The sequence below is a fragment of the Aquila chrysaetos genome, chromosome 3, assembly GCF_900496995.4.
Source record: "Aquila chrysaetos chrysaetos chromosome 3, bAquChr1.4, whole genome shotgun sequence".
NCBI classification, from domain to species: Eukaryota; Metazoa; Chordata; class Aves; order Accipitriformes; family Accipitridae; genus Aquila; species Aquila chrysaetos.
In genome coordinates, this window is record NC_044006.1 from 74198534 (window position 1) to 74220264 (window position 21731).

Below are 21731 nucleotides of genomic sequence, written 5' to 3' on the forward strand. Positions count from 1 at the left end.
GCTAAGACAAAAAAAAGCCACCCTGAAAATAATTCTTTTTGCTGTTCTGGGGATGGCCTGAAATCTTGCTCTTACAAGGCTGATGGTAGAAATTCAAGCTGGTTTTTCATCACAGTGCTCTAGAGAAAATGGGTCGTGGCTCTTAGTACCTCAGGCATGACAGACTTCAGAAAGCTTCCATGGCAAAACAAGTAGAGATAGTGCATGTGTTAGCATGGCAATCACTTCAAAATTAACATAAGCAGTATCCCATTAATACTGTACGTCCACCAGGCTGGCTTGAAGCAGGGTCCAGTGCTGGAGGACTGAAAATCTCTGCTTTGGGCCAATACTAATTGGAAAAAGGATTTTATTTTTTGTGAAAATACACTCCTGCTAGCAACAATAACCTGCAATTTCTGACAGTATCTGCTGCATTGCAAATCCCTTTTTCTTCCCAGACTGGCCTAGAGACAAAGCAAACACAGTGGTACACAATCCACGTATTTCTAACCTGTAGATATATCTGTCCCTTCAAATACAAAATGCCAGGAAGCCGTGCGTCGCTATTGTGATGCATGCAATGAATAAAAGCACTGACACAGTCCTCTCTCATCAGACGCTTTTGTTTCCCAGCCACCATGAAGACGGTCTGGATCGCTCTGCAGAACTCAGGGCATTGACAGCAGTGAGTGGCACAGGCAGGCACTTTTCCAATCTTATCTGTATCTCTGCCACGCTGGGATCTATCATACTAGTTGGCATGCCACATGGAAGGCTATGTGAAGACTCTTCCCCGCTCCTCCTCTTTGGCAGAGATGATAGGTCTAACTAGACAGAATCTCAAATCTCCCTTCTCTCTCCTCCCTCAGCTATCCCACTGAGGCACATGAATCCAAATAAGAGTTAGGAGAGGGAAAAGTTACAAAATTTTAATTCGTTAATTTAAATTTGCTGTGCATTGCCAATCAGCTCGAAGTTGAATGTGATCGAGCTGTTAGGACAGGATGCCTCCAAAAGCAGAGGATTAACATGAGTGTCTTCCAAGATATTTTCCAGCCATGTGGAGTCCTGAAAACTAGAGAGAGACCAATTTAAAACTGGAGATTTAAATCCAGCTTGTGCTGGAAAGCCCTCTAAAACATGTGAAGAAAATTCAGAATAAGCATGCTAAAGTGGAAAGAGCAAATTACGCCAGCACTGGTGAGATAAGATATAGGTGATGGAGAATATATTACACAACTTGCTTTTTAATTTCTGCTTTTGCAAAGCCCAATGGCGGGAAGGGGAGTGCAGAGGGACAGAGATCCAGTGTAACACCATGAGCTGAGAAGGGAGGCAATTCATCTTGCATTTAAATGCCCTCTTGCTCAGATTTTATCATGAGGTTGTTCTTCTTACTGGCTCATTATCAAACAGGATTTCTTTCCCTGATCTTAGATACAAAAACACTCTCAAGATAGGTGTCCTCTTCCTTTCCAGAGTAAAGAAAATGATGCCCGCTTTTATTGAAACCAACCCAGAATAGTGTTTATTATTGAAAATATACAGAATTTTTTAACATCACATAAAAAGCCCAGTAGATACATCTGCTCTAGTTCAAAATGCTCGATAATCTTTGTGCAGCATGTAGCACTATCCTCATAATGCAAACATCCTCTTCTCATTATTATTTTTACAGTGCTTCCCTTTTATATTTTTTAAACCCAGAAAACATGTTCTTTTGACCTTCCCCAACCCAATCCTCTTAGCTGAAAAAACCCAAAGACTTTCCAAAGGCTACTTATATTGTGTTGAAAGCGTGGGGCTAAGAGGAATAAGGATATTTTGTAGAGCTATCTAGAGATATTGCTATCCTTTACAAAATTTTGTGTATGAACAGGGCATGGTTCTTGCAAGGCAACGTGCCCTGTGTTAAACAGTCCAGCGATGCCCTGACCAACTCCCAGCCTATCAAAGGGAGAAATGGGGAAGGTAGATAAATTTGGATTTTTCACACCAACTTTCACATGCTCTTTTTCTTGCTGCCACGTGTTCTTAAATGACAGTTCTGCAGGGAAGAAATTTTTACAAAGAAACAAGAGATGGGCTATCTATACACCAAACTGTTGAAATCATTGGGAATCAATGTACAGGGTGAGATGGGCAGTATGTTAAAACCAGTCTTTGTTCACCACAATACGGAAGGGAAAAACAAAAAAAAAGAAAGGAGAAAAAAACCGATTGTTCCTGCCAGTGTGCTGTTTTAGACTTTGTGTTGTGAACTTCCACAAGGTGCAGTCCGTGTTGAATCTCTTTCTTCTTTGAATCTGTTTTGCCACCACCTACTCCAATAGGCTTTTGCCTGGTTGCCTTAAAGCAGCGTCACAAATATGGGAGATGAGAGTCCACAAAAATGTGATGGGCACCTCATTGTGAAAGAGAGCAGTGCAGAATAAAGGAAGAAAGTTTGAAGAAAGGGGCTTGGGGAGAGTGAAGAAAGAAGAACCCTGAAGGCCACCAGGTGCTGCGTGTTTGTGCGGGGCACGTCACACAGCTGCGGTCTGTTTGATGCTATGGAAGCTGATTCGTGTCGGAGAGGTGGGGATAGACATGGCACGTGCCACACGCACTCGGAGGGAGTGATGGTCTTGCCAGCGGTGCCATCTTTTCCTGGCAGCAGAACGGACCTGGTGAAAAAAAAAGGAAAGAATATGAACACTTAGAATACTCAGGTGTCCTCTGTAAAGGGACACTAGACAGCACTGAGACAAATCATGATACGTGTCAAGCCACTGGAACATGCAGGGCTTGATTCAGCTGCCTAACCATGGGCATCTAGTTCACTTGGTATTCTCTTGGGTACTGCACTCTGGGAAAAGCATGGGTTTCACGTATCTCATGTCTCATATCTGATCTCTTAATACCCCGGAGCATTTTAAATGGCAATAAATGCCTATGCAACTGAATCAAGCACCTGATGGAGGTCTTAGAGAGACCTATCGCAGGGGCTATAGTTGCTCCTGCTTCCCTTGTATATGAAGAATCACAGATCATCTAACTAAACATTTATGTCTATAACACAGACACACTTGACCCTGTGAGAATCTGGTATAGGCAGTGGAGAGCTACTCTACAGTCAACAGAAGGGCATCCTCAAGCAGGTGCTTACAAATAGGCCAGATGAATCTTGAACTTTAAGTGCATATTTTTTTGCACGGACCATAGAGAGAGCCCAGGAACTCTATCTCAGATATGTATATAAGCAAGAGAAAGACAAGTGACAGGAATCCTAGCCTCAAACGCAATGGGAGGGAAGGCTTGAGATACTGCTAACATAGACTGTAGCCAATTGCTGCCAAATCACTGGCAGAGAAGTCTCAAAGTCAGAACCGGGAATGAAACATTTAGACCAATTTCTGGATATTCTTGTTGATCTCTGGTTCCTGTAGAGAGGAGAGCAATTCAGACCCCTAACCTAGGCAGCTAGGTAAGCCTACAAAATTAGGTGAGATGAATCTGGGCTCAGCTTCTTGGACAGTCAATGGGTAATTGTACTCATGACACTTGGTAAGGATGTTGGCATTCTGCTGCCAACCTGAAATCAAGTCAACTTGGAAAAAAGAGCATTTTTACATACAACCTCTATATCAATCCAGAGCCTCCTTTGCCAAAACCACATTTGTTTAGAAGGTGGGGTTATAAATAATATAATGTAGATATTACACCTATAGCTCTCTGACCCATAGCTCTCTTCCTGACCAAGAGAGAGCCAGTCAGTATGGTCAAAGGGTATGATTTACCTCCTCCTAAAGCAGATGTCCACGGTAGGCCAGATACTGTGGTCAGATGAAAAATACCTATTTCCCTTCATCAGTTATAAAGTGAGTCTAGACAACTAGCTCTGTTTTAGATGTCTGGATTATAAATTTAGCTAAATTTAGACAATATTGATATCTTACCCTGAATGTTTTTCAATCTTTAATGTACTTATCTTCACTGCATCCCTCAAAAGTAAAGGAGTGCTCTTATCCCCATTTTACCCTGGCAGGCTAAAGCTTGGGTATTAATAGCAGTGATGTTGTAGAGTAGACCTCAACATGGATCAGCTACCATGGCAACTGTACAAGTGCTGGGATGAGCTTGCACAGCCTGTATGAAAACCATGCTGACACAGCTTCTCAGCTATCAGCACCTGAGTGAGGTAGGTCAAAGCCATCCTGGGTGTATCTATAATCACCATTGGGACTGCAGGGAAGATGGTGTTGGAACAAATTGTCCAAAGGTGAACAGCCACTCCACTGCTTTTCTCCATTCCTTTTAAAGCCTGGGGCTTGTCTTCAGGTACAGCGTGATGTCTACTCAAAACACGAGGAACACACACTCCCCAATACCACTTCAGACAAGCTCCAACATGCTATCTAACGGGTGCTCAAATGAGTTGATGAGCTCTAGTAGCAGAGGTATTTCTCACCCAAACCACAAATTGTCAGTATTAGGTGTCCTAGATGAACAGGAATTATGGCCTGAGGGTTAAAACATACAACAGTTCATAAAGAGGACATGGGAAGGGGGTATCTGCACTCTTTCAGATGGTTTCAATCCTCCCATTTCTTTGTGGGCCTTCAGGGACTTACACAGACCCATAGTCTGTAGAACTACTACTTAGGAATTCTGCAGTGTTGTGGTCTGGCACCAAAAAAATGCCCTCCCATCACTAGCTTTGTCCATGAAATACACTCCATTTTAGGTTTGTGAGTATCAACCTGGAAAACAGTTTTGCAATTGCCCTCTTTGGTGCCTTGTCAGGGGAATCTTGAACCTGGAAATGTGGCTTTTCTATCAGAGCCCTTCTAGAAGGCACAGATTGGGCAAATCGGACCTGAGGATCTCTTTCTTTAGTTATTTTCTCAGCTATGTGTGATCTGACTTTCAAAACAAGTAGATGCAGATGTTTATAGTAAGGTGAGGAGAGTGCCAAACTGGGTTTCTTTCTTTTGATTTTGAATCAATGATTTTCTTCAATATAAAATAATGTTTTTTACCTTAATGGGGGGTGAGGGTGGGGACAGCTACAGACCCTAGAAAAATGAAGACTATGAGGGAATAGGACTGCTTGCATAGAGAAGGGGAAGAGTGAACATCCAATGAAAGAAGAATTGAAATTAAAAAACAGCACTGCCAGGAGGAGTATGATCATCATGAATGAATTTGAGATGAGAAAGAGAATAATGTGGTTAAACAACAGTGCAGGGGATTTCTGAAAGAGCCTATCATTATGTAGTAGTAGGTACAACATGCCTTGACTAGTTTTAAGATGGGGTTTGGTCAGTTTAAATGAGATAGATAGTTACATGAGATAGCCAGAGTCAGGATGGGCTGACTCAGTCATATACTACTACAGTAGAAGCCAGCCTGGACTGCTGACTTTCACTGTCTCATCAAACTGACCTCACTGGCTCACTGAACCCTCCTGTTGAAACACGAGAAACAGTGGAAAGATGTGTCATGGTGTTGCACTTTCCTGGATGCCCACTATTTGCAAACCTATCATGGTTCTGCCTGGAGTGGCAAAGGGTTATATATTTCTGATTCTGGATTTAGGGGCGATATAATATACACCCAAAGGCAAATACATGTGCCAGAGTACATACAAGGGGAGATGCATCTCATCTGAAAGCTTGATACTGAGTCTTGGCCAATTATTTATGCTTTCAATACACAATGGAGAGAGAGAGATGATTCCCCTAAGGAGGCGACTTAGATATGTGGAATGAATAAGTCCTTGCTCCATCTTGCTCCTGAGTACAAAACCAGTTTAGCTAAATGTTGGGCACCTAAGGCAAATGGTATAAGCAACATGTCAAGTGTCAGAGGGGTAACCACTGCCATGGGAAATTGTCCCATGAAGAACATGGGACTTGATCTGCAGAGGGATGTTGCCTCTCGAATGTTCATTTCTGCCCAGATGTCACCAAATGCTGAGATATTGTTAGACAAAGTTTTACCCCCTTTCTGCTGGAGTGAAATTCACCCTTGTACAGAGAGCCTGTGATCCACTTAAGTCCTTCAAAGAGGTGAATTTCTTCATTTCTGGTGCAAAAGCAGAAAGTAAATCTCTGTGTACAGCACAGTCTTTGCGAAAGACGTTAATAGCAGACTGGCAGCCCTGTGAGTTCTTATATCCCAGGTTCTCCTAGAGCAGCATTTCACTGGGTCATGAAAAGGGGGATTCAGCCGGTGGGCTTTTTGTGTTTCTGAGCAACTTGTGTGAGCAGATACTTACTCAGCCAGTGAAGCCAGATTAGATTTATCATTTGTGCTTCAAACCAATCAAGTCAAAAAGAGTCACCTGGAGATAAAGATCTGAGTCTAAACAAGCAGTTGTCCAAATGGCTTTTATGATATGGTTTGCTTACAAGCTTTGAGAACGGATAAAAAATAGTAACAAAAATGCTCTCTTCTTGTACAGCTGGAGCCATTCCTAATGGACTGGGCACATGGAATAGACTCTGCACTTATAGGAGCGACTGAAAGCATTTCTTAATGACAGAATAATTCACTGCAATTAGGATGGGACCAAAGCGCAAGCAGAAAAGGTTAAGCTCAAATTTATCTCTTACAATTGAACTCAGAAACAAAATGCTAGCTTAGCTTTAAGTCAGAAAAGAAAAAAGAAAACCGTCTGTGACTGCTATAATATGTTAAAAAAGACACCAAAAAAGGGTATTACACAGTGGGAGAGTAATAGAAAAAGATAAAGCAAAATAGCAACTTCAAACCTGGTTTTTAATCTCCATGAGAGCAACTACCTCTATCCATTAAACATTTGTAGAGTCAGTACCATGTCCTAGAGTCAGCATTAGCACATCTATGACCTGAAATTAACAGCACTTGCCTGTAATAGCCCAAAGATGTGTACAGGCTATCATCAGTGGTTAAAGCTTAAAAAAGAGCCCCGGGAATACAAATTATCAGCTTCACCTCTATGTAACTTTAGTTGCTTGAGATGACAAAGTTTATCCCTGCTGCTGAGCAGAGAGCTCAGTTCTCTGTGTTGACCCTTGGTCTGTCTTTTTCTTGCAAGCAGTTACTCTCTCAGAATTACCCTTTCCAGTTCTTTGCACTTTGCGTACTGTGAATAATCACAGTTTCTGAACATGTGCTCAAATCAGATTTACCAACGTAGTTGTGCCTACAGAGTGTGGGCACTGCTCTCAGCAGGATTGCTTTAGAACAGTCAAGAGAAAGAATTCAAGTGATGGGATGGAGAGAAGTCAGTGGGTGATAGTTTTTCTTTCCTGATTGTATCACCTAACCAAGGAGTTCTCAAACTTTCAGATCACATCTAAAAATCACTAAAACTCACATCTGATCATAAAAATAGTTAAAACCCTCTCCTCCTCAGAAGAAGAACAACAGAAAGAATGAAAGAGATGGAGAGAAGGATGAAAACATGCAGAAAAGGTTTGCTTTTGACGAAATAGACATCAATTTTGTATTGCTATTACTTATGCTAGACACTGGCTGCTGGCTAATTTCTTGTAGCCATCAATTAGAAACAAGCTGAGCAAAGAGCCTTTAGCGACATTAAAAATAAGTTTTTGGAAGAAATGTCATGTCTTATTAGCAGAGAGGAAGAAAGCTTGATCCATTTACACAGTGCTTAGAACAAAGGGGCGCATTCATGTGGGGCTTCTTGATGTAATACTGAACTATAATAGTAGTAATGTAGGTAAAAAGGACGAGTCTGATAAGATGAGTAGGATTAAATGACCTGTCATGGTAATGGAAGCTGGAAGCAAGACTATTGGGATGCTGCCATACTCTGTCCCCAGAGAACATCTCTCACATGAATGTGTTAACAAGTGAGGAGCAGAGGGACAACAGGTATAGAATACGTATCTCTGACTATAGAATAATCATGGTGTTCAGTAGTCTGTGACTACATACCCTAATTAAGTTCTTGCTTTGCTCATATGCAACTTTCTACTCCCAGAAAACCTCACCCAAAGGCAAATGAAATAAATGAAAAAGGTTTATATAGATCTCAATGGCCTTTGAAACAGACTGATTTTTGCTCTATGAAAATAGGTTTCAGTGATGAATTCATCAAGTTCCACCTACACTTTAAGCACCTTTGTGCCATGTTTCAGATCTTTGTGCTGCAGTTGGAGGTAACTGGAGAGTAACTTTGGACTTTAAACATCTTTGGTTATGAACGGCAGTACAAATTGTGGAAAAGTTCATGAAGACTTACTCAATCTTATTGTAAGCTACAGAGGAGCAAGAAGGACTTTCAAGCAATGTCCAGATTAGCAAAAGGGAACTGGCTATGCAGACTTTAAATTTCAAGACACTGGTCTCGCTGTGTCTCACTCTGCAGTGTAGTCCACCTTCATGTAGTTTCTGAAGCCCTGGCCTCTCTCTCTATCCAGTAGAGACATAGGAAAGGCCATAAGGTATTGGCAACAGTTCATCAAAAAGAGACAACTAAAATACGTCAGTTGAAATCTACCCTCATTTGGGTGAATCATTGCCTATAAATGAAGTTGAAGGTGATCAGCTCAACTGCGTATGTCTATGTATTAGATGTCTAATATTAAGGGCAAAAAACCTGTCCATTCCATAATAGAACTTAAACTAATGTAAGGTGATGCTTTACATGATACCTTGAATATTTTCAAAGGGTTAGGGTGTCCCTCAAGGGCGGAGGGACAGTAAATGCTGGATTTAATAGTAAATGCTGTGAAGAAGCCTATGGGTCAAGCCTCTCCAGATCCTTGGAAGGATAAAGTGCAGTCGTGGATGGAAGCAAAGAAACAGAACGGCCTAAGCACAGAGACCACTGGACTGACAGACCTGGGGATCTGCAGATGAGGAATGCTAACACTCTCAGAGAGATAGGAGTGAGTCTTTATCTATTTTTTGTAAATAAAGTACATCACTGAGCAACTATATGTATGTCCTAGAGCCACCTCTCGCCCTACTGGTATGGCTTTACAAGGCTCCCAGTAGAGCCAACCTCTCGGGCCAAAGATGGTCACGTTACCATTAGATAAAAAAATCAAACCAAACATCTCTATAAAGATGCCATTATCAGTGTTTACTCCTCCTAAGGTAGGGAAGGGATGTAGTCAAAACAATCTGCAAGGCTCAAAGGAAACAAAAATGAAGCTCAGGTGGAACTTTTTTTTCCCAAATAGCCTACATCACACCACTATTTTATGTAACATTGCTAAGTTTCTTTTTCTCCCTAAAAAAATTAGCCTGCTTAACTGGTCTGCAATTAATTTTTTTGCTGGAGTCTTTGGCAGCAATTACATACAACCTGGTAACAGGTGGATAGTTTTGCAGCACCTGCCAGGCTGGGATGTTGAAGTTTTGTTTCTAAGATCACAACAGTGCAATTTTTTTATCCTATATAACTATTTGAGAAGCTAGAACAGTTCTGACTAGTTATAAAGATTTGGCACATATTTTGGGGTGGAAGCAAATGCTGCTCCTTTCTTCTGGGCCACAAAGGACCAGAACTAACCACTAGAGAGGGAGGCCATGAATGCAATCAGCCCACCTCAAGCCTCTGTGATTTTGTTGTGGAGCGCTTTGGAGTCACGCTCACAACAGCAGAGGTGTAGTGAAAAGGAAGGTGGGGTGGGGAAGGACCCTCAGACCAGTTGCTACCTTTCACCATGCTTGGACTTCTCATTTTTTTCTCTCCGGCAGGACCTCAGTCTGAAGAGACCTACTGGAGTCACAGCAATGAAGGTGACTTTCTACCAGAACACATCTGGGTGCGGGAGATGGGTACTGAGAGAAGACTGCAGACCTGTAATGAACTGCTGCCTGGTGGTCCCAAAGGGAAGGTTTGATCCCTTCAGTTGACTCTATACTGACCAGACATCCTCAGGGGCATTTAGGAGTAGTACTCATACTAGCACTTTTGGGCACCTTTGCTCAGAAAGCAATCATTGTGGGAGATGGAATTAAACTTTAGCCCTCTAGTCCACCCCCATATTCATATTTATTCAGTGGTTTGAAGGAACGCTTAATGCATGTCCTTTGGGTTCAGAATGATTAATGTGACGTCTGCTTAGATTGATGGGCAGGTGGATGACTAACCATTTAGGTGGTGATTCATAGCTGGCAATTACAATGAATAGCCTTGCAAGATGATCAGATCAAAGTAAGCCACTTTGAGCTTAACAGATTTTGAGAGACAGATGGTGCCTGGGTAAGGGGTCAACACAAAAAAAACCCCAACATATTTATCCTTGCCTTGCACCTTGTTGTGAGAATAATTTACAGTGCCGTCTAAGGAAGTAACCTGTTCTATTCCTCTCTGGTTATGGTTTCTTTCCAAGTCAGCTAATTGCTTTCTATTTTAAATGTTAATTCATAGCTGATTATCGCTATTGACCAGATAATACTAGAATCTGAGGCCTGCTTGAGCTAAGAATTCATGCTTTGCAGGATGATTTCAGACACAGGCCTTGTTACTTATGCATCCCTCCAGGACATGGTTAGAAATGAAGGACAGCCACCTTATTATGGACATAGAATTCATGAATTGTAGAATAATTAAGGTTGGAAAGGACGTCAGAAGGCCTCTGGTCCAATGCTATGATCAAAGCAAGTCCAGCATAGAAATTTTATCCAGTTTTGAAATTATGTTAGGGCCTTATCCAGTCATTTTGAGTACGTCCAAGGATGGAGATCTCAAACCACTTCTGGGCCTCTCTTCTAGTGCCTAAACATCCTCACTATGATTTTTTTTCACCATGTTTAATCAGGATTTCCCTTGTTCCCTTCATTCAGTTTGATAGTGGAGACTGCTCTTCTCTGTCTAGCCCTTCACCAAGCACTATCACTTTATAAATTTGGGTCATTCTCACACATAGTCACCTTCATTCAGAAGCACCTTGTTGTGGTGCAGCGGTGTTATTATCTCGCGTTATGGTTGCTAAGGTTTCCAAGGATCACAGAACTCTCTGAGGGATCAGCACTGGTGGTTATAGGAAATGACATGAAGCACCTAATAACAAGGATAGGTGTTCCCTGGAGGCAGGGATCCTTCCTCCATTATCCTCTTGCTTCCATCAAGTCTTTGTTGAGGTAGCAGGAGAAGAGCCAGCCCTATCAGTGAAGTTCTCGTTCCTCCGGAGGTTTACGAGTGTCTTGCCAGAAATATTTTATTTCCTTCTCCAGGAGATGCTGCAGCATCTGAGATCTGACGTCCTCCCCTCCAGACTCCAGCAAACAGCAGCCATAAGACCAAAGCTAACGCAACCATACTGGAAGATATATTTGGAATATGAAACACTATAAACGCACTTTTCCCCTCTCTCTGAAATACTTTTATTTTCTCTCAGGAGAAAGCCATCATTAGCAATGAGATCTGGCTGAGAAGGTAGATACCACACTAGAAAGGGAACTGGAGGGAAGATCCATCTTCCTTTAAAGATGCTTTACCTGGAATCAGTCAAAGAGAGAACAGAAATGCTGGGAGTGCTGTACCCATTTGCCTGTGAGCAGAAGGTGCATACTAAAGAACTGAAAGAAGACCCTAGAGACAAAAGTATGAAGAACCCCCAAGTGAGCTGTGAGCCTATCACAAATCAACAAAGAGCAATTACAGTTCTAGTGAGTGTCACTATTGCCTTCTGTTGTCTTTCCTTGAGGCTCTCCTATGAAAAGCCAGAGGTGACAACTGTCTTCACTGGCCTAGTAACAGTGAGCCTCTTTCGGTACTGAAACTATAATGAATATTTTTCCTGGGTTTCATATCATGCAAACAATTATAAGGCTATTCTACATATGCCTGAAGGCTATAACCTTCACCGAGCCTTTTTTCAGTTTCAGGTCTGGCTGTGACCTGGACAGGATAGTGATGTTTTTATCCAACATTCAGTTCTCAAGATCATTGAGAATCAGAGGTACAACTGAAAAATCAGAGGTACCATGTGAGATGAATCCCACACCAGATACCCTTTCAAAGGACAGGCTTTAATTAAACACATGCTATCAAGCTCAGTTACTGGATTGAATTAATTGGCTTATACTTCAGTGGCTGAAGAGATGATTTAGTGGTTTCTATGGATCTATACTCTCATGCAAACTTACATAAGGATGAGATACCATGAAACCATATCCCTGATTAAACATTATTATCTTGTTATAAGCAAACTAATCCAGGTAGAATAAATTTCATCAACTAAAGAAACCTGAACATTTTTTAGTGAACTGCAATAAAAATTGTCCAACAGGAGTTTTGTGGAAATGCTTTCTCTTCAGCACAGTTTCAAGCAATTGTAACTATCCTTGTTCCAAAAAACTCCATCTTAAACTTTTTTTTTTTAGTCCACTGTTATGTGAAATTAAATTCAGACTTGTGATCTGTGAGTTGACAGAAAAAATTTTGAGGAGCATCTTGATTTTTGCAGTCATTGAAAAAGAAGTTCACAACCTACATTCATTCTTTTTAAGTGGCATTTAACGTAAATGCATACATATTTTTCATTATGCCATTTTTCATAACAAATTGTCAGAACCCTTTCATCCTCAATTTTCTTGCAAGACCAGAGATGCTCTTTACTGCTCAGATTAAATGAAATTTGCATATTTTTGCCCCCTAGTGCTAGTAGATTTTCTCTGTGTCCAAAAAATACACCTTTTTTTCCATAAAGTCTCTAGACAAATTAATATGAGTCAAGTGCCAACGGCCTCTCATGCCCATCCATGGCACACACAGTTTGTTCAAAACAGCTTCAAAACCTTTCAGAAGCAATAAAATGTAAAAAAAGGTCAACTTGGGATCTAAACTGCTTCTTCTCCTTAGGTTCACTGGAATAACTTGTGTATAATGTGTTGGCTTGGAACGACATTCATATTCAAAATCTGAGGGATCATATCTCCAGTAGAGGGGCCTGAATGATAAACACTCTCTCAAGACCTGGCCCATAGGCTTAATTCTCACTGCAGCCAACAAAGCTAGTCCAAGATCTGTGTGAAACATTGTGTGTCGTGGAAATGAGGGAAGGGGAGATGTTTGTATTCCCAGGTCAAATGCCCGCTCCAAAGCATAAGGAAATAAACTCGTCCCGTTTGAAATTCTTTGCAAGGACTGCAATTTAATAGCTTCACTTTTTCCTTTCGGTGATCCCACTGCTGAACTGTCACACCAAATCACTGCAAAATCAGGACCAAGACCTTTTATGGTGATATCTTGTATTACCAAGGTGCCATCTTCAGTTTGAGTGCTGGAGGCACTGCCTTCTCCACTAGAACATCAGATCTATTCAAGCAACACAGCTGTGTAACTCCTGTGATTTGGGGCAAAATAGCTCATAGGAAGAGAAACACTCTAAGTCATAAGGACATGTTTGTTTAAATCAAGGGAAGCTACAAGATGTTACAGAGAAAAAACTCTTTTCTGTTTCATTTGCTAAACTTCTGAGATAGAACACTGACAAAAAGATAGAAACTTTGATAACTTTCAAACTGCAATCCATGTTGCTTGAGCTCTACTATGGACAGTTATGGGGAGTTTGCAAGTACCTAGTGGCATCTGTATCAAAAATGAAGTGGTGGAGATACAGCTGAGATCAGACCATTACTAAAGCTTTAAATTAATAGATTTTCTAGTCTTTTTGTTTGTGTCATCATTCAGAGCAGGCCTGGCACTGTGTGGGATGAATAACCTGTTAAAGACTATTACATGCATTTAAAGAACCCAACTCCATCATAACCGGAAAACCTGAAGTATTTAAAACCTTCTGAGATAACAAGTCATCAGCCCATCTATCACAGAGACAGGAATATTGGACTCACTGAAGAGATAATAATTCAACAAGGCTTCAGTGATATTTATAAAGATTTCAGGCTACTGAAAGGCTACTACTTACAGGCTATTTTCCTCTTTTAGAGCAAAATCTGCTGTGGATCTCACCAAGAGTGCTTGTACCTCATGTGGATTGAGTGGCATTATCTTCATCACCACTTCTATCAGGGATGCCTCTCTGAGAGCAACTGATGTCAAGAGAATGCAAATGGTATTTTGGTACTTCTGTACTTCTGATGTGATGCTGTTTACATGCACTAAAGAAATAAATACAGGCTGTTTCATAGCAGATAATTGACGAAAACAATGTATTGCAAATCCAACTGAGCAGTAAATCAGTATGGCTTTCACTGCTTAGACATGGAAGTTTACAATAAGAAAACACACTTTTGCTATGCTGACAACTGAGGCCTTCATATATGCCTCAGTTGGCAATGTAGCCTGTACAGGCCTCTCACTTCACAAGGAGGCAAAACACAGCATTATTGCAAGCTTCTGCAATGTGCTGTGATGTAGCCTTCAGGATGTGATCTGGGAAACATAAGCTCTTTTTAGAATGCGTTATGAGTATGTGGAGATCTAGGGAGGATAGGCACTATCACAAGGGAGAGCTTTTATAATAGTATACTGTAAGATGCAATTGTTTTTTCTGGACAATATGATTACAAACCTGGAAAGTGCTGAAAATTCACTGAATTTGCTACTTGTTTCTAAGCTGTGCAAAGCTGAAGCTAGAGCAGAGCAGGAAACGTCACCCTTTAAAACCTCTATGATACTTCAAAAACATTCCCACAGTACATTGAGTCCAAAGTTCTTTCACAGTTTTGAAATAGAAAACACTGCAAAATTTGGGGGCTTTAGACCTATGTTATACCTCAAAGAAGTAATTAGGGAGTTGCCATGGTTTAGCTAGTCAAGTGGAAGTTGCACGTTAGATGCAAACATATGGCTACAGGGAAGATTTTGCTCACAAATTCAGCTATTTGTAGGTGTCTACATGTGAGCAGAGTGTCTAGGCATGCATAATAGTCAGTGGAGAGCTAGTCCATACTGTCAGTGAAGACTAGAGTTGTTCAGGAGAGCAAATAGAGGTGTCTGAGATAAGAAAATGATTGTATGGACTGGCTTGAATTAGGGACAGAGAGCCATTTGAGAAGCCCCCTTGTAGCCCACTTGGCTTCCCACTTCCCAGTAGAAGGTGTGAATCTTCTACAGGTCCTGTATCATATCTGGTAGACCCACATGGATGCCTCAGATACTCTATAGCCTCTCAAGTGACAGGAGAAATCTTTGTTTAGGGAAATGAATCAAGATCACCTACATCACCAAGTTGGGTATCTTAACCTTGAACTGCCTCCCCCAGAAATGCCCATTCCAACTGTAATAGTAGTGTGATACAGCTGGGAAAATCAGTTATGGAAATCATTCCAGATCTGCCAATAGACTGTCATCAAGGCATAGAAGTACACGAGGTGAATCACCCTGCCTTTCAACAAGCTTGATTATGTCTGAACTCATTTAAGTTACAGGAGACGGGAAGTTGGCTCATGACCTTGGACAGAGAACTTCAGACCGCTGTAGTGAAGAGGATATTTCTCCCACACTACAAGACAGCTGAAAGAATCCCAGAACAGCCAAAAGAGTGAAAGCCTGGTATGAACAGCCAACTGGTCCTAGCCCAAGTGTACAAAATAGAAGTGCACCAGGGTGGTACAAAGTCCTGACTGACTATGAAATCATGTGGCCTGGGTTCCAGCCCCTGATGTTCACTGTGACACCAGTGAAAAAAAAAGAAGAAAAAAAAAAGACAGAAAAAAAGCCTGCTGTCTACATGGAAGATTCACCTTCTGCATTAACAGTGTAAACCTGATGAATATGACAAGTAGTACTGAAGGGACATGCCAGACTTCTGGTGCCTTTAATCTCATCAGATTGTGCAGCACAGCGGCTCACAGAAACAAAGTATCGTCACGAGCAACTCAGATATATGGCAAGGTTTTGAGGTAACTGTATTTCCACAGTTAAGGTGCTTGTATTTCTGGGGAAGATTTCGCCTCCCTATTTATTGAGGCACATGGAGTTGTCAGAATCTATTGAAGGAAAGTTGGAAAGAGAACACTCTGCTGCCAGTATATAAAAGTGGCATGTGCCTAACCTGAGAAAGCAGTGCTGCTTCTTGTTAACATCACCTCAGAATTAGTGGGGAAGAGGGGAAATGAAGAAAAGAAAAACAAACAAAAACAAAAACTGGTGCTTCATTGGCTGAAGAATAGAAAATATTGCAGAGCAGCTGGGTGAGAAGACATGCCCATTCTTTCTTATAGCCCACAATGAAACTAAGAAGCAGCACAAACAAAACATATACCAATACAGCAGGAATAATTAAGACATGGAATTAATTTCTGCAGAGACACAAATTCTAACTGGACAAAGATCACACACTTAAATGCAGGTAAATGAGACAGTGGCAGTGTAAGTAGGGGAAAAGATATAAATCTCTCACACTTTGGGGTATAAGTCAAACACTGAGGGATATTAGTGAAACATTTCTTGCTTGATTAGTAGTACCTAAAATTAATTCTGTGGAACACCACCGATCCTGCCCCCAACCTTCTTTTCTAAATGCAACAGGCATTGATCACTCAGAGATAGATATCCACACAGAAGAACTAACTCACTCAACTCAGCATGGCAATCCCATTATAAAACTGGGTCACCTGCAGCATATCCTTAACAAGAGGCCAGCTCAGAAGTAATGCTCACGTATGCCCAGAAATCATATTTGTAATTAATGAGAAACTTCAAAGAAGTCTTAAAATGAAGAATAAAAATTTTATAATCTGAGAAGACTTCTTTTCCTTTGCCCTGACCTCCCAGGTAATACCCTGAATTTGATAAATCTTTGTGAATAAAGGACACCTACAAAGAGGACTGGGAAATTCAGATGCACATTAACAGAAACTTCTGCAAGAGCAACAGATTGATGGGACTATGACACCATGTGAAAACATCTCATCTCTATAATCAGGCATTCAAGGAAGTTCTACCTCCCGAGAACTAATTACACTGACAGCAGGGGACACTACTTACCTCACCATTCAAGAAGCAGTAAAATACTGACACAAAGAAACCCTGGAAAGAACAGAAAGCAGTCAAATATTAGGTAAGTATTTCAACACACAGAATCAGGGACTGAGTTTTATCCTGGGATCATCCTGAGCAAAACCATCATCGTGTTGAGATCATCCACTTCTAGACAGATGAAATCTTTACCCTACAACTTCATGAGAAAATACTAAGTGTCTTGCAGCTCACAGGTGAGACATGAGAGCTAGAATCTAGACAACTCTTCCACTGATAGAGGGGATTGCCACTTCAGCTGTGCTAAAGTGTAACTACAGCCTCCAGCTGCCTCCCCAAAATGGCACAGAACCCTCAGAGGTGCTATGTGATGCCTGCCAGCTCTACGTGGATGTCTCAGACACTTACAGGGGGGTGTCAAATGGCCTTAGATGGTCTGGTGTGGGCAAGTGTATCATCAGGGTGCTTACATTCGTCTGAGCTGAATTGCTCGGTGGAATCTATTGACAGCAGTGACTAGACCCCTGTAATGACTGCAAAGATTGTAATGACTATAATGGAAGCTCAGATGACAGCAGGATGACACTTTCATCTCTAAACCTGTGAGTGGAATGCTACCCATTTTGCTTTCAGCAATGGACTGTAATTATTGTCACCATAAAGGAGAGATTCACTGTGCTTTCTTTCTTTCTTACATACCTCTTCGTAACGCTAACGATAAAATAAGCAGTGTAGAATTTTTTGAGATATGGAGCATCAGCAAATAAAAAATACAATTAATTTTACGGAATGAAAAATGTGGATTGGTTCACCGGTAAAGGCTAAAGTTCTTTCGTTCATAGATTAAAAGGGACATTTTTCATTTTGGATGTTCAGTTGCGATTTCTGGTGGGATGCTCTGTGTTTCAAAGCTAAACATGCAATCGGTAAAAACGGTAATCCAAAGCTCAAAATTTTTGTAATCCATAACCCTAGATTTGGCTTGACAGTGTGTGTGCTGTATATTTGTATTGATATCCTGGGTATCAGAGTGCTTGTTCCTGCAGATATCAGAGGTAAAACATTAATGTCAAACATAGTTCCACCCTACTTCAAGAAGGTCTTTAAGCAGAGGTAAAGCTGTAGGACACAACTAAGCAGAAATGCGTGGCTAAACACCATTCCAGGTCTTCAGTCACTTTTGGGTTTGTGCCAAATCCAGAAAGCTGGGGCAATTGCTCCTGTTCCACTGCCTTTTACATCCTGGCAGAACTTCTGTTAAATTCAGGGGAGGGAGGAGATAGGGTATGAGTTCTCAGTTGGTACAGTCTGATGGCTGAGTGCATGCACCATTGCTGGACAGCTGGAGCGAGAGGCTGGGCAATATAGCTAATATCTTAATCAAATGAGCCCAACAGGTAGGAATTATTTCCCTTTGTTTTAGCAACATCTAGTCTAAGTCTCAGCTCACTGTGTGCTCTGTGAAGAGAGAGGTACCTTGGGAGGGTGATTCATCATCTTCTCTCAGGCAGTTTAGGATAGAATGAAACATCTCTCTCTCCATTGACTTTAGATGGAGGCCAGGTGAGGAGCTGTAGCTATAGACTGAACATAGTGCTGATGTTAAGGGAGATGAATCCCTCCAGTACGCACCTGAGAGGAGATCGCCACTCCATATGACATGCTTATATATCTATTACATAAGCATGAACAAAGCTGAGCTATTTTCAACTAAGATTTCTCTCATGGACTTCATTGCCGTAAGTTTCATGGCTGAAAAGCACTGAGAATCCTTTCAGCAGCAGCTGATACCAGCTGTAAACTTGCTCTCTTACCTGAAAGGACTGCAGGAAGGAATTGAAATAGATGAAGACAATCTGGGAGATGTCGTCTTCACCAGGGTTGACAAAGAAAAGCATGTAGGTGATGCCTAGCAGAGGCAGAAGAACTAACGTTGCCTTGACTGCCTTCCTGTGGGCAGGAAACAAAAACCACAAGTGAACACAAGAAAGAACAACGGTGTTATCTGAACCACTGTAGATTGACCCAATCCAAACAAATCACTCCGTTAGTGCAGAGAGAGGATGAGTCTCAGAGCAATTCAGAGGGAAGTGAAGTACCTACATCAGCTAGAGAGGGAACGCAGGTGCCTCCTTAAGGCAGTTCAGCACCTGCACATGTCAAACAGGGTGAGAAGAAAACAAAGGCTGGCCTAAGACATGTTTGCTCAGGGCTGTCCAGTATGTACAGTCACTGAAGGAAAAGCATTTTAAGAGAGAAATTCACATGTCAACTTCTGTCCAGCGCCTAACACAAGTGAACGGAGTTACGGAACACAAGTGCTCCCTGTGGCTACCTCCATCTCTTGAGGTGTGCTGCTACAGCAGTGATAGCAGTGGAAGCCTGTATTTGCACAATGGCCAAATAATTTGAGCTTTTTCCTGGGAGGCCATCCAAGTTTTAGACACTTCTCAGCCTGCCTGCACAGGAACAGTCCCAAGGTTTGTGACCAGCTTATTGCATAACCCCAGTCGGAGGCTCCTAGCGTCCTCAGGCAGTGAAGAACACAAGTTTCTTAGGGCTTGGGAGAGGATATTTAAGAGGGACCCCAAAGGATCTCATGTCCGAAAGGCTGGATAGAGTTTAGCAGAGGAGCATGGAAAGAGTGACAGCCTCCACTTTGGGTTGTGAAGCCACAGGTGAGTTTGCTAGTTAACACTTTCTAACCAGTGCCTGATCACTTGGAGAAACGTGTTCTGGGAAAGCATTTGCCTTTGAATCCTGCTGTTCGTCCCCACACCCTGAACTCCAGGGGACAAATGGAAACCTTTTTTATATCCCTCCCTTTCTCACTTGTCTTCCTCCAGACAGTTTCTGTCCTATCAATGAGGCTTGCATTAGGCTGAAGCCTTGAGATTCTCTGCAGCCCCAGTGAGTGATTTCTTACACCTCAGGGTAATGTGGTAAGTAGACAATTTAGCTGCTGACCAGGGCAGGAATGCTGTGCCTGTGAGACCTGATCTACTCCTACCTTTTCATTCTGTCTGGAGTATAAATGCTCGCTGTCTCTCTGCAACACCTGCACACCCAACACAATTGTTTAGGGCTGTCTTATAAATAATAAACAAGCACATTGCACACAATGCACAGAAGTGCACAATGAAGCATAAGTAATTATTAACAGAATTATTAGGGGCTAATCTTTATTACTGGTCCTATAATAGTGTCCTGGGATGTCAGCTGCAGAACAGCATTTGTGCTAGATACTTTACACACACAGAAGACTGCAATTTTGCTAAGTCTGTATAAATGTCTGTATAATGCTGTAACAGGTAGATTAAAGAGAGGCAGGTAGGCAGGCAGGGGAGCAGAAAAACATTGCCAGTGTCAGGATAGCACAACAGTCTTAACAAAGTAGCTGCCATATCGTTTAATACTTGCTTAACAAATGTTTGCACTACGCAGCTTTAGAGTAGCAAGGCTTGCTTCAGGCTTTCCTGGCATTATTAGAGTTGCTATTTAGGCTGTGAAAAAGAAGATTCCCTCACAGAGCTTGTAGCGAGGATAAGATCACTGTCATCTCTTCAAGGATGAAGGCAGTTACTTTAGATTGCCTCAGAATCTAGTACCTCTAATGCTCCCTGCAAACTGCAGCAGGGAGAAAAATGTACTGAGATTTGAATCAGTGTTTTTTCATTGTAGTTTTAGTTTTATGGCATGAAGTTTGAGCATGAAAAAGGGGTATTCTTTTCTCAGGAAATGTGCAGAGAAGAGTCTGAACAAGAAGGCCAGACCACTGCATTAACTTCATATTTGTCCCCAAACCCGAGACTGGAGTAAAAGGAAGGAATCAGGCAAAATAACAAAACCCCATTACTGCAGCAAAACTGCCTCCAAAGTCAAGAGCAGGCTCATTTGAGGACATCAAGATTCAAGCCTCAGCTTGATACACTGAGATTTTATCTAGAAATGATTTAGAGGATTGTGACTGAACCTTACTCCACAAAACCTGTGCTATTTCCCAGTGTAAGGACCTGTCTGTCCATAAATGCTCCAAACATCTTGCAAGATACTGCAAATTATGAGAGGAAGGGCATGCAGCATCTCCTGATCTCTAAGAATTTGCTTTTAGACTGTTTAGGCTGATCTAAGCCCATATTGCTGCCAGAAGGGGCCAGGCTGCCTTCCTTTTGCTGCCCTGGGCTAAACATTCCTGTCTTCTCCTTTCTGCCATGCTAGTGCCTGTGAGGTTGCAGAATCAGCCAGGTCGGGGAACTGATCTACCTGAGAAGCCACCCCATATAAAGGTAATTATTAGTTGAGGATCAGTTCCATGATGCAACCCCCCGAGTGGTTACACTAATGCTGGTACCAGCTGAAGGGAAGGGCCACAATTGCCCTTCATTCCCATACACTTCGCTTTAAAAAGAACATTAAACCCTCCTGTAAATACCTGTGTGCACCCAGTAATCATCAGTAATGATACTGCTATTGATTACAGAGATGATATGAGAGTTTTGGCCCAGGCTCTGCTCTTCTTTTACTTCTGGCTCTGCTAGGATATTAGTATGAACAGGGATCTTAATATGCATATGCACATGATTTATTGGGAAGTCTTGATATTATAGTGTTCTGCACTGACAAAGCTAGGGACTGGGACAGAGGAGCAACCTAGTAGGGAATGAACAGTTTTTCACTGATTTTCCAGATTAGCTGAATGAATGGTCTAGTCATCAGTGAAAGGAGTTATGATATATTTACATAAAATAATACATATGCTTGTGTACATACAGAAATTGATAAAGTTCCTATCCTCACTTGAAATTGAATCCTTCAGATTTCATTGGAAGGGGGAAATTTCACGTGTGTGTTG

At 41.6% G+C, this 21731-nt stretch overlaps 1 protein-coding gene across 4 annotated transcripts in view; it reads right to left on the reverse strand.

Annotated features, from left to right (window-relative positions):
• Window positions 1-1482: 1482 nt before the first annotated feature.
• The window catches only part of CRHR2 (corticotropin releasing hormone receptor 2), a 163017-nt gene continuing 142768 nt past the window's right edge, over window positions 1483-21731 (reverse strand). For all 4 annotated transcript variants that reach the window (XM_030010263.2, XM_030010264.2, XM_030010262.2 and 1 more), the window contains 3 exons: window positions 18694-18829; window positions 16889-16930; window positions 1483-2648 (listed from right to left, as the gene is read on the reverse strand). In XM_030010263.2, coding sequence (XP_029866123.1) covers window positions 2508-2648; window positions 16889-16930; window positions 18694-18829 — 319 coding nt within the window. In that variant the 3' untranslated portion in view covers window positions 1483-2507. The remainder of the gene's footprint in view (window positions 2649-16888; window positions 16931-18693; window positions 18830-21731) is intronic.